The sequence below is a fragment of the Pongo pygmaeus genome, chromosome 5, assembly GCF_028885625.2.
Source record: "Pongo pygmaeus isolate AG05252 chromosome 5, NHGRI_mPonPyg2-v2.0_pri, whole genome shotgun sequence".
Lineage (NCBI taxonomy): Eukaryota > Metazoa > Chordata > Mammalia > Primates > Hominidae > Pongo > Pongo pygmaeus.
The window spans coordinates 45,860,068-45,873,383 of record NC_072378.2 but is presented as its reverse complement, the minus strand read 5'-3'; the positions used below and the strand labels follow the sequence as shown (position 1 = coordinate 45,873,383).

The 13,316-nt window shown below is 39.9% G+C and overlaps 1 protein-coding gene across 7 annotated transcripts in view; it reads right to left on the bottom strand.

The window, feature by feature from the left end:
• RUNX2 (RUNX family transcription factor 2) overlaps nt 1-13,316 on the bottom strand; it is a 347,192-nt gene that overhangs the window by 157,291 nt on the left and 176,585 nt on the right. For all 7 annotated transcript variants that reach the window (XM_063666238.1, XM_063666237.1, XM_063666239.1 and 4 more), the window contains one exon: nt 438-599. In XM_063666238.1, coding sequence (XP_063522308.1) covers nt 438-599 — 162 coding nt within the window. The remainder of the gene's footprint in view (nt 1-437; nt 600-13,316) is intronic.

Below are 13,316 nucleotides of genomic sequence, written 5' to 3'. Positions count from 1 at the left end.
CTGACTAGCTTGGACTCCTGGGACTTATAAGCCTTTAGGAATGGAGGGCTGTGCCATCAATCTGGTTTATAGGCAGATGTTAGGAAAAGAAAGGAACACAAGCAGAGGAAGGCCTGGCATAATACCCTCAGGAAAAGGCCCTAGTTATGAGACAGTGCCCACCATATGGGATGCAATTCAGCAGGACACTAACTGGGCGGCATTAAATACCATCTTAAAAGTATGCCATCTCTAGCGGATTTTCAGTCTCTTGACTTAAAATGTTCCAGTGTTTGATAATCCCATAATTCAGAAGATTTAATTTGCCAATTGTCATTCCCTTGCCCACATGCCTCTAATAGAGAGTCACTGTGAGCATGGATGAGACAGGCTCAGCCCATCCCACTCCCCCCGACCCCTGTGCAGGGATGGATTTTTAGTTAAAGCACGGTCTTTACCTGAAATGCGCCTAGGCACATCGGTGATGGCAGGAAGCCCAGTGCCCCGTGTGGAAGACAGCGGGGTGGTAGAGTGGATGGACGGGGACGTCATCTGGCTCAGGTAGGAGGGGTAAGACTGGTCATAGGACCACGGCGGGGAAGACTGTGCCTGCCTGGGGTCTGGGAAAAAGAAAAAGAAAAATCTTTAGTATAGCAACCATTGCAGCCTTAGAAACATGCAACCCAAAACTTAGAAAGGAAAAAGCAGAAAAACAGACAGAGAGAAAAAAATGGCTTATATATATATAATATATAAGGAATGGCTATTTATCTCTTATAACCCCATCCTTTCAGGCCTTGAATAGCACAAAGCATTCTAGACTTTGAGTCTCAATGAAAGCAACAAAATGGATGATGCATAAGGACTGTTTGTCTCTCCTAAATATTTCTATTTGGAAAGTCTAATAGTCATTTAGAAAACAATCTGCTTTGGTTATCTTTATAAAGTGGAATTATATTTATTTTCTGTATCTCTAAAATTCTTCCAGTGAACATGGATAACTTTTTTTTAAGTTAGAATATTTTATGAACAAATAAATTGGTTAAAGATTATGTAGACTGTGCCTTTCACTGCTGCATATCCAGCTACTTACTATCTTTCAGACATGCTTTTTGGTTTTAAAGTGCATGATTCCATGATTTCATCTCAGGGCACTTTCTTTTCAGGCGGGTCAATGGAATGGCCCTTTCTAGCATGGGGTGAAGGGAATAGGCAGGAATGAGAAAGGAGGAGCAGCACGTAAGATGAACAGGAAGGAGGGAAGCCAGTTACGTTACTCTTATGCTAAAGCTAAACCAGAAAATAACCCGGAAGAAAAAGACAAAAATTTAATTTCAAAGTCAACTACCATTAAGAACTGAAAAGTTTCATCACCAGCCAGTTTCAATGTTAAGCACCATAGTTTCTGACGGTAAGAAAATGGCCCAAAACAGGAGAACGGGGAAATGTTTTTAATCCTATTGGAATCTGTTTAGAAGATGTCACATGTCTGGAATTTGGCCTAGTGTTACCTACAGTCACTGTAACAGTAAAACTAATGGGCAGTCAGCTGTTTAGGGTTAATTGCTGAACATTAACAATATTTTTTGATGTATCTCTAGGAGTTTCTTGGAGGTACAAACTCAAGGCCACATAGATTTATTAAAAGACCTTCTGCTTACATACAGAAAAAAAGGTAAATGTGCTATGTTTCCAAAGCAAAAAAAGTATGTATTTCAAACTCTTTTGCTCTTACTTGAGGGCTAATCAAACAAAATCATAACCAAATTTCTCTTAACGCATTTTTATGCTAATTTTTAAATTATGTTAATTTTTAAAATTCTAATAGAACAGGCTGTTCACAAGATAGCTTGGTATCTTAGAATATGCATGGACTTTGGAATGTTCAGAATTAGATCCAAGTTCTGAGACTTCTACTTCCTGTGTAATCTTGGCTTAATTACTCAGTCACTCTGAGCCTCAGTTTCCTCATCTGTAAAAGGTGAGGAATGAGGGGCAGCAATAATACCTGAATCATAAGGATATGAAAATTACATGAGAAAACGATTAAGAGAAAACTAGCACAAAAGACACTTAATAGGCATTAATTATTTTATATATATATTAAAAAAAAAAACTCTGGGTGACATAGGGATAGTTCCATGTTTCAAACATATCTGAACTGGAGTTAATACACTTGGAATAGGTTTCAAATTATCCCCACACATCACCTATTATTCTTTGAAAATAAAAACTATTAATATACTTGAACAGTTAATTCAGGTTTATCTCTAAAAGTAAAAATGAGTATAATAAGATGTGGATTTTTAGATGATTCCTCTGTTAAAACCTCTCAGTTTTTCTATACAGTCACAGCAGTTTAGTTCAGCTATTTCTTGTTTATTTGTTCAATTCAGAAACAACTTATTTAAAGATTGTTTAAATAGGACATACTTCCTTGAGTCAAAATAATTAAACACATCTGGATATCTATCTGATGTTTACTGACATTGACATATACAGAAAAATGTCATCCAATTCAATTTTAAGGAACATTTACCTGAGTTTGCAATTTGAATAAAAAAGTAGTACTATAAATGGTTAACAAACTTTTCCTTCAGAAATCTAAAGGATAATTGATCATTAAAGTAATGGGCTTCTGTGCCTTAAAATTCTCAAGGCTGAGATTGTAGAGATTGGCAACATTTCAAATCTGAGTGACTGGTCCTTGTTATATATCTTATATTGACGTACTTCCTTGCCTTACACCATTAATGTAATTCAGTATTCAGAGAAACGGTAAATGATCTTCAGATGGAAAAAGATTCATTCCTTACAGCACAGGAAAGCAGTCTCGCAAGGGCAAGTCCTTCTCTCAAGCAACATTTTCAAAAGACAAAGAGCTCGAGAACCACATAGCTAAATAAGTTGGGTACACAGGACTCAAATTTGAATTTGAGTTCTCATCTAACTTCCCCAGATGACTTCCTGAGCAAGCAGTTTAACCTACACCATTCCTCTCCTGTAACAAGTCATCTGTCTAGGGCCCCCTGCCTAAAAACGAGAACAAATACAAAGAAATGTAAAAAAATGACGAAAAGGAATTAGGGTACTCAACCTGGATGTAAGATACAGTTCTCCTTGTGCAGAAAGGCGGCTCAGTACAGTGGGAAACAAGTGGGCTTTCTAGTGAGAGGATCTGAGTTGGCGTGCCAGCTCCGCTATTGAAAAGCTGTATGACCTCACCTGGGTTAGCTAACTCTGAATCTCGGTTTCCTCATCTGGAAAATGAGGCAGCATAGTACAGAAAAGTGAATACAGCAAAGTGGTCATGCACCCTGCCTGTGCAGACAAGCCTAGGCTTCAGTTAAACCTCCCTGCTGTGCTAAGCAAATCACTTAAACTTTTAGGCCTTGGTGGCTCATCTATAAAATGGGAATAATGATACTTATTAAGGTTTTTGTGAGGATTACATGAATTAGGCCATATCTAATATGGTACCTGGCACTCTTAGCACATATTAAGTATATAATAAATACAAGAGCTATCTATATAATGAATACAATAATAATTACTCTCATTTTTGGAAAATGAGATGAGATAATGCAAATAAAAGCATTTTGATAACTATAAAGTACTACAGGAAAACTATTTTGACTCTCTTTAGGAGCTCACATGGTGAAGGCCCTGCCCGAGCCTTGTGACCTGGGCTGTGTTTCTCAATGTTACTGAGCTTTAATTTCCTCATCTGCAAAATGGAGATGATGATACTATCTCAAAGAGTTGAATCCTCATGCTGAAGATTAAATAATATACGGTAAATGGAAAATCATCATTATTAAAAATAAATATTAAAATATGACTCTATGCTATCTAGAGTAGCTGGGTTTGTCTCATGTTGTTATTCTTAAAGACTTCCAAGATCAGATTCAGCATAACTAAGTATAATGCCTTGCACATAGTACTCAATAAACAACTACTGAATGAAACTTTCAGGGTGGCTTGAGTGAATAATAAAATATTAAAATTAAGTCATAATTAGTAATTCTCTAATTTCTCCTTAAGCTACCAAAGAGGTTTATATCATGAGGTTTTAGGTTTTACATCCTGACTGCCAGAATATATACTAGAAAAGTCTATTAAAGGATAGTTTTGCTTTTAGTGGAGGCCTTTCCAAATATCCAAGATTAGGAAAAATAACTTCTCACTATCCCTAAACAAGTCAGAAGATCTATCTTTGTCTTTTTGTCTCTCAGAGGATAGGCTAGAGTCAAGCCAGTCTCTTTCAAGGTCACTGTCCTAAGAGTCTATGATAATGATTTAAAGGAAGAGTTACTAAAGAAAAATAAAATAGGCCGGGCGCAGTGGCTCACACCTGTAATCCCACCACTTTGGAAGGCCAAGGCAGGCGGATCACCTGAGGCTGGGAGCTCAAGACCAGCCTGACCAACATGGAGAAAGCCTGTCTCTACTAAAAATACAAAATTAGCTGGGCATGGTGGCGCATGCCTGTAATCCCAGCTACTCAGGAGGCTGAGGCAGGAGAATCTCTTGAACCCAAGAGGCGAAGGTTGCGGTGAGCCGAGATCATGCCATTGCACTCCAGCCCAGGCAACGAGAGCAAAATTGCAACTCAAAAAAAAAAAAAAAAAAAGGAAATATAAGAACTGCCATATGGGGTTATGGGGTTCACTAGATCTAGTATAAAAAACAAATTTAAAGAGGATAGCAACCTTTTAAACAAAAGCAATGGTCTCCAAACACCCCCATGCCTTCTCTAATACCTTGTGAATGAGTGATTACCAATCCAAGCTCCACCATTTCCAGACTGTGTGATTGGACAAATTACGTATCTAAGATTAAAGTTTCCTCATCTATAAAATGGGGTAAATAAGAATATCTCCTTCATAAAGTTGTCTGATGATTGAGATAATATAATATAGAGTTTAGCATATGGAAAGAACCTAATAAATGTTTCGCACAGTTAAAGACTCTACCTTACTGAACCTTCATTTTATATTTGTTTCTAGCCCTTGACCTCTTTTTCTGGCAGAGTACAATTTTTAGGAGAGCTTCCTGTAGTGTGTAGTTCACAATTTGGAGCATATATGTCCGTGTTAGTCATGTTGATATCCTTTCACAACGGCTTAACCTTAATCATGTTCTTTCTTAAGTTTTGGTTTCTTCCCAGAGAAATCCTAATTTTGTAAGTGTATTTTCAAATACCATACACTTTAACCTTTTCAATCTTTTAGTGGGGAAAAAAATGGCTGTAAAATATCTTCACTTCCTAAATGCACAATCACCAAGAAAATATAATCCTGTCATAAATACATGATTACAACATATTTGCTTTTTATGGACAATTATTAGTGCTTATAGTAGAGGAAAGTCACCTTAACCTGATCTCATAAACAATTTCTGAACTCAACTTCCTGAAGAAACCTGAGACTTCTGAGATTTACTCTCAAATTGGATGAGTCAGAACAGGTGATAGATGTTTTTCAGGCATCACCAGTCAATCCTAAGTTTACTAATAGGAAAGATACAAGGCCCAGCTCTGAGACAAACCTACTAATTAACGACAAACAAGAAACTGTCTTTATCTCAGCCTCAGGTCCCACAGAGCAAGGACAGTACATCCGTCACTCTGCCTCACCCAGAGTTATATTGGATGGTGTGTCTTTTCAAATTTGCAGAAACACGGAGGGAAGAACCATGTCCTAACACTCCAGCATAAACACAAATATCCTTGATTTTTAATCATGGCCTTGAGGTGACACCTTGGCTGACTGCAGTTATAGATCGGCCAGAGTGTCACCTCAAGGCCATAAACTACCTACAAGTTTTCAGAGGCTAAATCAATGCTATCTCACAGAAAGTTTCCAAAAAAAAAAAAAGAGAGAAAACTGTTGCCAGGCATGATGGCTTAGGCCTAGAATCCCAGTACTTTGGAAGGCCAGGATGGGTGGATCACTTGAGCCCAGGAGTTGGAGACCAGCCTGGGTAACAGGCTTTTGTAAAGATGGTGAAACCCCACCTCTACAAAAAAATACAAAAATTATCCGGGTGCGGTGACAGATGCCTGTGGTCCCAGCTACTCTAGAGGCTGAGGAGGGAGGATCATTTGGGCCTGGGAGGCACTGAGTCATGCCACTGTACTCCAGCCTGGGCGACAGAGCGAGACTTTGTCTCAACAACAACAACAACAAAACTGTTGTTGAACTTTAAATATTTTTATGTTTTTTAAAAACTATACTTCATTCTTTTTATATGGCAATCTTCAGAAACAGTATCAATATTATTTTAATTACTATATTACAGAAATTCAACAAATTGACATACGTTTTTATATGGATATGATATATGAACAACCCTCTGGTGTTGGGTTTTTATGCACACACTTTTGAGTGCTTGGGAAATCTGAGGCACTACATATCACTAAAGATGACTCCACTCTTATTTCTCCACCAACTTCTCTCCTGCCACCTAAAATAGGGGGTCTTAAAGGGAAGTGGTAATCAAATCTGACCTGTAACATAAACTTGAGAGAGAAAATCAGGTCTTTCCTATCTGATGGGTCTGCTGTACTCACAGACAGGATGTGATTAATCAAAATGACTACATGCAAGAGAAGAGAACGAAGCAGAGGACCAGGGCTGCTCCTGCAGACCCTGAGGATGAACCCAGGGAGAAAGGGGTCCCCAGGGCCGAGAAAGCACACTAAGAACCACCACCAGGAATAAAGGGAAGGCTATTTATTGGGCCCCTCAGATCTGCAACAACACATTTTCAGAAGCAATCATGGTTTCCTCTGTGAGAGTAGACCAAATCTAGCTATTAAGAGTTCAGGTTAATTTCTCTTTTTCTGTCTAAGGTAGAAGCCACTGAAAGCCGTAAAAAGGAACAAGTCATCTGACAAAAGGAATCCCTTCAGCATGTGTTTCAACGGAGGCAAAGTCTGTCACAAGCACGGAATTGTGTTTTTAAAAACGCTCTAAAGATGGAAAGGAACCATGGAACACCAATGTCAGAATCGATTTTATAAGTTCTCCTTCTAGGGTGGTGTTCCTTCAGCTTAGACTTCTTGGAGAGTGGTTGCATCTGCTTTCCATCCTATAAACCACAAAACATAAAAGTACAGAAGGCAAAATCGTACCCAGGGGGTGCTCAAAAATGCTAATTGGGAGAGGGGTGGTTCATCTGTCTCAAGTTGTCTTTCATCAGGCAAAAATGGAGACAACTCTTTATGTAAACCTGTGGAGATGAGGAAAGCAAACAGTCTTCTTTGAGCAGGACCACAGCTTCTGAAGTACAATCACTGGTATGGGGAACAAAAAGGGGGTGGCTGTGCACTTCCTACAGTGATATATAAAGAGTCATGGGCTCTAGGAGTCTCCATACTTTCAAATGACTAAAAAGCCAAATTTCGCATCTGCATAATTGAACCCTAAACACTTGGAGTCATATTGAGAAGGGAAGACGGCAGACAAGAAAAAAAAAAGGCACCCCAGGAAAATGAACTGACTCCAGGAAAACATGTCCAATTCTCTTCTGAATGAGTAAGTTTGAGTGGGGGCAGCAGAGCAGGCAGAGAGCTTTCTGAAAGCCCAAAGGTATGCTAGAAACAAGGCAGCTGCTATTAGCAAGGCTCCTTTTGTAAACACTTTGGTTAAACATGTGTGGGTGTGAAGGAGGATCTGCTTTCCTAGGAATTGCTCACAACAAGGCACACCAGGGACAGGGTGCTGAACTTCATGCAGACGGGAGGAAACAAGTCAATGGGAGCAAAGCCTGAACCTGCACACAAAAAGCTATTTCCTGTTCCTGCGGGCCAGCAGGCTTCTGTGTAACAGGACACCATGACAGCCAGTGATTCTGCCAAAGCTGTCTGCAGGGAGTACCTGCCGTACTGGGGCAGCAAGGTATAATCAAAGATCCCCACAATCCCACCCCTTATTTTCCACCCATTTTCCCCCTAAACAGTACTCAAATCAGGCTGTGTAAACCTCAAATATTTCTTGAGAAAATTGGGGTGTCAAAAATGATATACAGAGTCACTGGCTTAGAACTATGCCTCTTAATTGCTACCAGGGTCAATCAACCTAACACAGAGGAGCAGATTTGCCATTTCCTATCTTAAACTATTTCTGTCATATTACTGTCATTCACAATACAGACATACTCACACTTATACATATACACATTCATACATACAGAGAGAGAGATTCCCATTTCAAAACAATCTATACTAAATATGAAATGTTAAATTCTATGTCTTTTCTAATAACCCTGTCAGCAAGACTGGAGTTTTAGAATGAGCTTTCTTCACTCATTTCTGGTTCTCTTGACTAATAGGAAACCGCTTACAAACAAATGGCCTCCTCCAGGCATAGGAAGAGCCCTAGACTGGAGGCTCTGGCACTAACTGTGCAGCCGTGGACCAAAAATTTATGGCCTCTGAGTCTCACTGTTTTCACCTGTAACATGAGAATGGGTGGGTTATCTCTAAGATGTTTTACAGATACAAAATGCTATGATGCTAACCACTCAGAAGAGTGAGCTCCCAACCCTCAGTCCTTTCTGGAGACTGTAACTGCATCAGAAATTACTGAAGCCATGCAGAGCTGACTTGGGGTGGCTATGAAAGGTAGCTGACAATGCAGCACCTCCCATCACAGAGCATCTGGCTCATGTCTGCTGAGAAGCCCCAAGAGCAAGGTGCGGACCCCCCTTGTTGTCCCCACCAAGGGCCTTCTCCAACTGATCTGGTGGCTACCAGAATCATCCGGCAGGAGATAGACCTGAGTGACAGAGTCTAAAAATGAAATCTGAGAAAAAAAAGCAGCAAACTGGTTAAAACTGGAGGCTATGTAGGGTACACCAGGCATGACCATAGGTTATATTACAACACAAACAATGGGAGAAGAGAGAATTAGTAAACTTAGGAGACAATAAGCAGAGAATAGAATGAAAAATGATATGTATAGCCTAAGATATCATATCCTGTAATAAAATGTTAAAAGAAAAACCAGAAGGAAGTTGCATTGTTAAGACAAGGTGATAAGAAGCACTCTTATGTATCACCAACTTTTGCTAGATAGGGATCATAACTGTCTTACAGAAAAGGACAGGCATTTCTTGTTTTACAAAAATCTAATAGAAGAAGAAAGAGGCTATACCACATGTCACACCTGTCCTGGCCTCTCAGCCTTGGCATATCCTGAATCTCAATGGTAAAGCTAGAAGAGGGAAAGAAATGAGATACAAAAGGGTGGGACAAGAACTTGAAATGCCACTGAGATGTGATGCTGGCAAGGGAGAGTGGCCCTTAGTTCGAATCATAGTATTGAACTGGGTGTGGTAAATTCAGGTTCAAATCAGGCTGATGTCAACATCCAGGGAATCAGATATGGGCAGTTGGGGTATTACAGAAGGTCCCCAGGCATGGTGATACCTGATGTCACATGGATGATTATATCCATCGTTCTAGTAATTGTCTCTCATTCATTCATTCATTCATTCATTCATTCATTCAAAAAAATATGTATCAGGTATCTACTCTGGTATTGTGTAGGCACTTGGAATATTAATGTTGAATAAAAATAGACCTAATCCCTGGTGCTATGGAGTTTTATGACCTAATCTCTGGTCCCACGGAGTTTTACAGTTGGGTAGGAGAGATAGGCATTAATCAAATAATCATATAACTATGGTAAATGCTGAAAAAGAGATGTTCATGGTACCATAAAAATGTACACTGGGGGAACTCCAACCACATTGAGCATCAGGGAAAGCTTCTCTAAGGTAGTAAAGATTAAGCCAAGACCTGAATGACAAGCATAAGTCTAGAAGATGAGTAAGGGAGGTTAAGAGGGCTTTAGGCCTGTATCCAGTTCCTAGGAAGAAGGCAATATCATTTTTTTATGGACTTGATAGAAGGCCTGTGTTTAGAGCATTGTGAAAAAGGTTCAAAATATTGTGAGGTGAGAATGGAGAGCAGGCAGGGAAGAGCCAGGCTGTGCTGACCCTGCTGGGCCATGCTAGACATTTTAATCTTTATCCTAAATGCAATAGGTGACCTTAGAAGACGTTTAGGTATAGAGTGACAGAATCAGACATGCATTTTTAAAATCTCCCTCTGGCAGCATCCTAACAGAAACAGGACAGAAGTCCAGTCTAGGACCAGGCGTGCAGGAAAGGGTGTGGAGAGAAAACAACAGCTGGAATGGACACAGGGGTGGAGTCCAGGGGCTGCACTCAGGCTTCGGGCTCTTAGCTGCCTCCACACATCATCTGATCATGGGGGCAAGGCTCCTGAGATGACCTCAGGCTGGATCAGGATGAGTTCTGGATGGGTCAGGTGAGCCTTGAGTAATAGGCCTGCCTTGGGCCTACAGCTGGGAGTGATTTGGGCCGGCTCCACCTCACACCTTCTAATTCAGGGGTAGAGCGTGGGCATCTGTATGTTTAACAAGCTCCCCAGGTGATGTGATTATGTGCCAAAATTCAAGAACAATAGGCATAATTTTTATTAATGAAAGTTAGAAAGGAAAATTACCGAACCCTATTTTGATTTAATCTTCCCTATCAAAAAGGATGATCTTACATAGAAAGAGCAGAACAAACATGCATAAGAGCAAATTAAGGCCCAAGAGAAGTGAGGAGATAAGGGAGAGCAGTGTGCTGCTTTAGATGAATTCAAGTCTCTGCTCCAAGATAAATGATATCCCACAACATGGCAAAAATGTAGGTTACTAGTACTCAAGGGGCTGCTTCTTGATGGAGCAGGGTCTAAAAATTTTCCTTAGATTAAGTAAAATATGCCTCCCTATAACTCCAATCACTACTAATCTTAGTTTTGCTCTCTGGGATTACTACTCCACATGACAGCTGTTAAATTACCTGAAGATAATGCCTTTAAAGTTTACGACACAAAATACACTAGGTTTTACATTCCCTTATTCCATTTATCTTATTCTGAAAACAGCATTGCTATTGGTAAAATCTAAGTTGCTGAAACTAAGTTGTTTTGGAGCCACTGTTGGTATTGACTTGCTTGCAGCCCACTAAAAACACTTTCAATAGCCAGTGTGCAAAGAACTTTTCACACTTCATCCCACAGTGACTATCAGAAAGCAGAATGGGCTCACTAAAAAACTGTCTCCTAGAATTACTAAAGCAATAGATTAGAAGGCAGCTCATCTGTCTATTGCATATCTGGACCTCAGCAAGATATATGCCTTATCCCTAAGTGATTTATAGCTAGTCAAAAAGCCTGCCAGAAAGTGGTCATTAATATATAGATCGTGGTCAGTTTGGACAGAGTTATAGGGTGGCATAATCCAGGGCACAATAGTCTTATTTCTGTCCAGCATCTTCACCAAAGTCTTGAAGGATTAGAAGGGACCTTTCCAAGCTTCAAGATGAGACAAAGTTGTGAAGAATAACCCAACACAACTGAAGAAGAATCAGAACTACAAAATAACCCTACAGGATGGAAAGAGGAGGTGAAAGCAACATGATGAAACGAAATAAGAGCAAAAGTACAGTGCTGCATTTTGTCAACTACAAGACAGGATGGGGGAGCCTGCTCCAAGAGCAGAGTTTTTCATGGACTGACAGCCACAATGTGATGGAATAACAAAAAGTTAACACAAACTTGGGATATATTAACAATATTAGTAGACCCCTACTGACCTGGTCAGGCATAGCTAGAGGATTGTGTTCTCAAGAGGCAGCGTCAGGCTGGAGCACTGGAGAAGACAGGGCAAGGTGTGGGGCCTCTATCAGTCATATGAGGAATAGCTGAAGAATGGCTAAGAGCGCCCATCTACCTTCAACCTCTCCAGATGACACTCCTTCCCCTTCCCACCTGAACGAACACTTGGATTTCCCCGTAAAATTCCCCTCTTAACCCTTCCACTCGGCTGCTGCTCATTTTCCCAGTCCAGATGGGTCAAGTCATCTTTGGAAGTTCTTCCATCTACCAACCTGCAGGACATTCTCCCACATGGGAAACTGGCTGAACATCTTCCTTGTTCCCCTGTCTTGTACTGAGTCCTACCCAGTCCTAGCAGACAGATGGTCCACGACAGCCTAGCCCACTCCTAGTCACAAACTGTAACCACTGCGGAAGAGAATCACATAATCATGCCAATTGGCTCTTCCCATGATCTCTATCCTCAGCTGGGTCCTCAAAGATGCTCATCCAAAGTCATTTTCCATTCACACCATTCACCCTGGCAATAGCTCCAAACATTTTTCATTCTAAATCTCTCCCCCTACACCCTCACCCACTCCCCACCTAAAACTATCTGTCAGGTTTCACCTTCCTAAGACACAGATTTCCAATTTCAGCTCTGAGGATTTCAGAAATCTCCTAGCACCTCAGTTTTCATATTCTCTATATGGTTCACAATCTGATTCTTCCGTTAAATCTTGTCTTTTAAAGTCTATTAAAATCAATTGTTTTAAACCATTAAAAAGCAAGTCTTTATTACAATAAACAAAGCCCTAAAGAGAAGCTGATGCCTCTAACTGGGAGTAGTGCCATACAGTTCTATTCCTGGAATACTTTTGCATATATTAAAATGAAAACACTTTTTAGACTGATCATATCTATAATATATTATTGTTGCTATTAATACTGCATAGTCAATGTACACCAACTCTCTGTGTGAAGCCCTGAGATATGTGGAAGCATATCACATAAATAATGGATATGTGAAGCATATCCATTATTTAGTGTGAAAATACACCACCGGGGCATCTTTGCACAAAGTTCAGGCTTAACTTGCCCCTCTGCTGGGTTACCCCGTAAGTTAATATTTCCTTCAACATTAATCTCCTATTCTGATCCTTTTGCCCACAGTCCATCACAAAAGGTAAAACAGGGCAAAAAAGGACCCTAAGCAACTAGTAAAGGGAAGAGGTATGCATACATGTGGGTGTACATATATAGGTACATATACATATGTATATAAAACTAAAACTAAATATAAAACTAAAAGAGAAAGATGATGTGCTGGAAAATAATAGGAGAACAAAATCAAGACTTCCTCTGCATGGAGACTTAAAGACAGGCTAGAAATGGAACTGTTTTGGGGAAGAAGGATAAAACAAGGCATTATACAGGAGATGAACCCTTCTTATCACAACTAAGTGTTAACTATGCATCTTATATTCCCAGATAGGAGAAAATTACAAAGACAACTTTTTGAAACAAAAAAATAATTTTTCTGGGAACATCACCCTCTCTACTTTTCTGAAAGCGTAATAAAGTCAGACCATCTTCAGTTAATAAGGGAATGCCAACAGACAGAAATCCAAACAGAGCACCTTTAAGAAGCTCATCT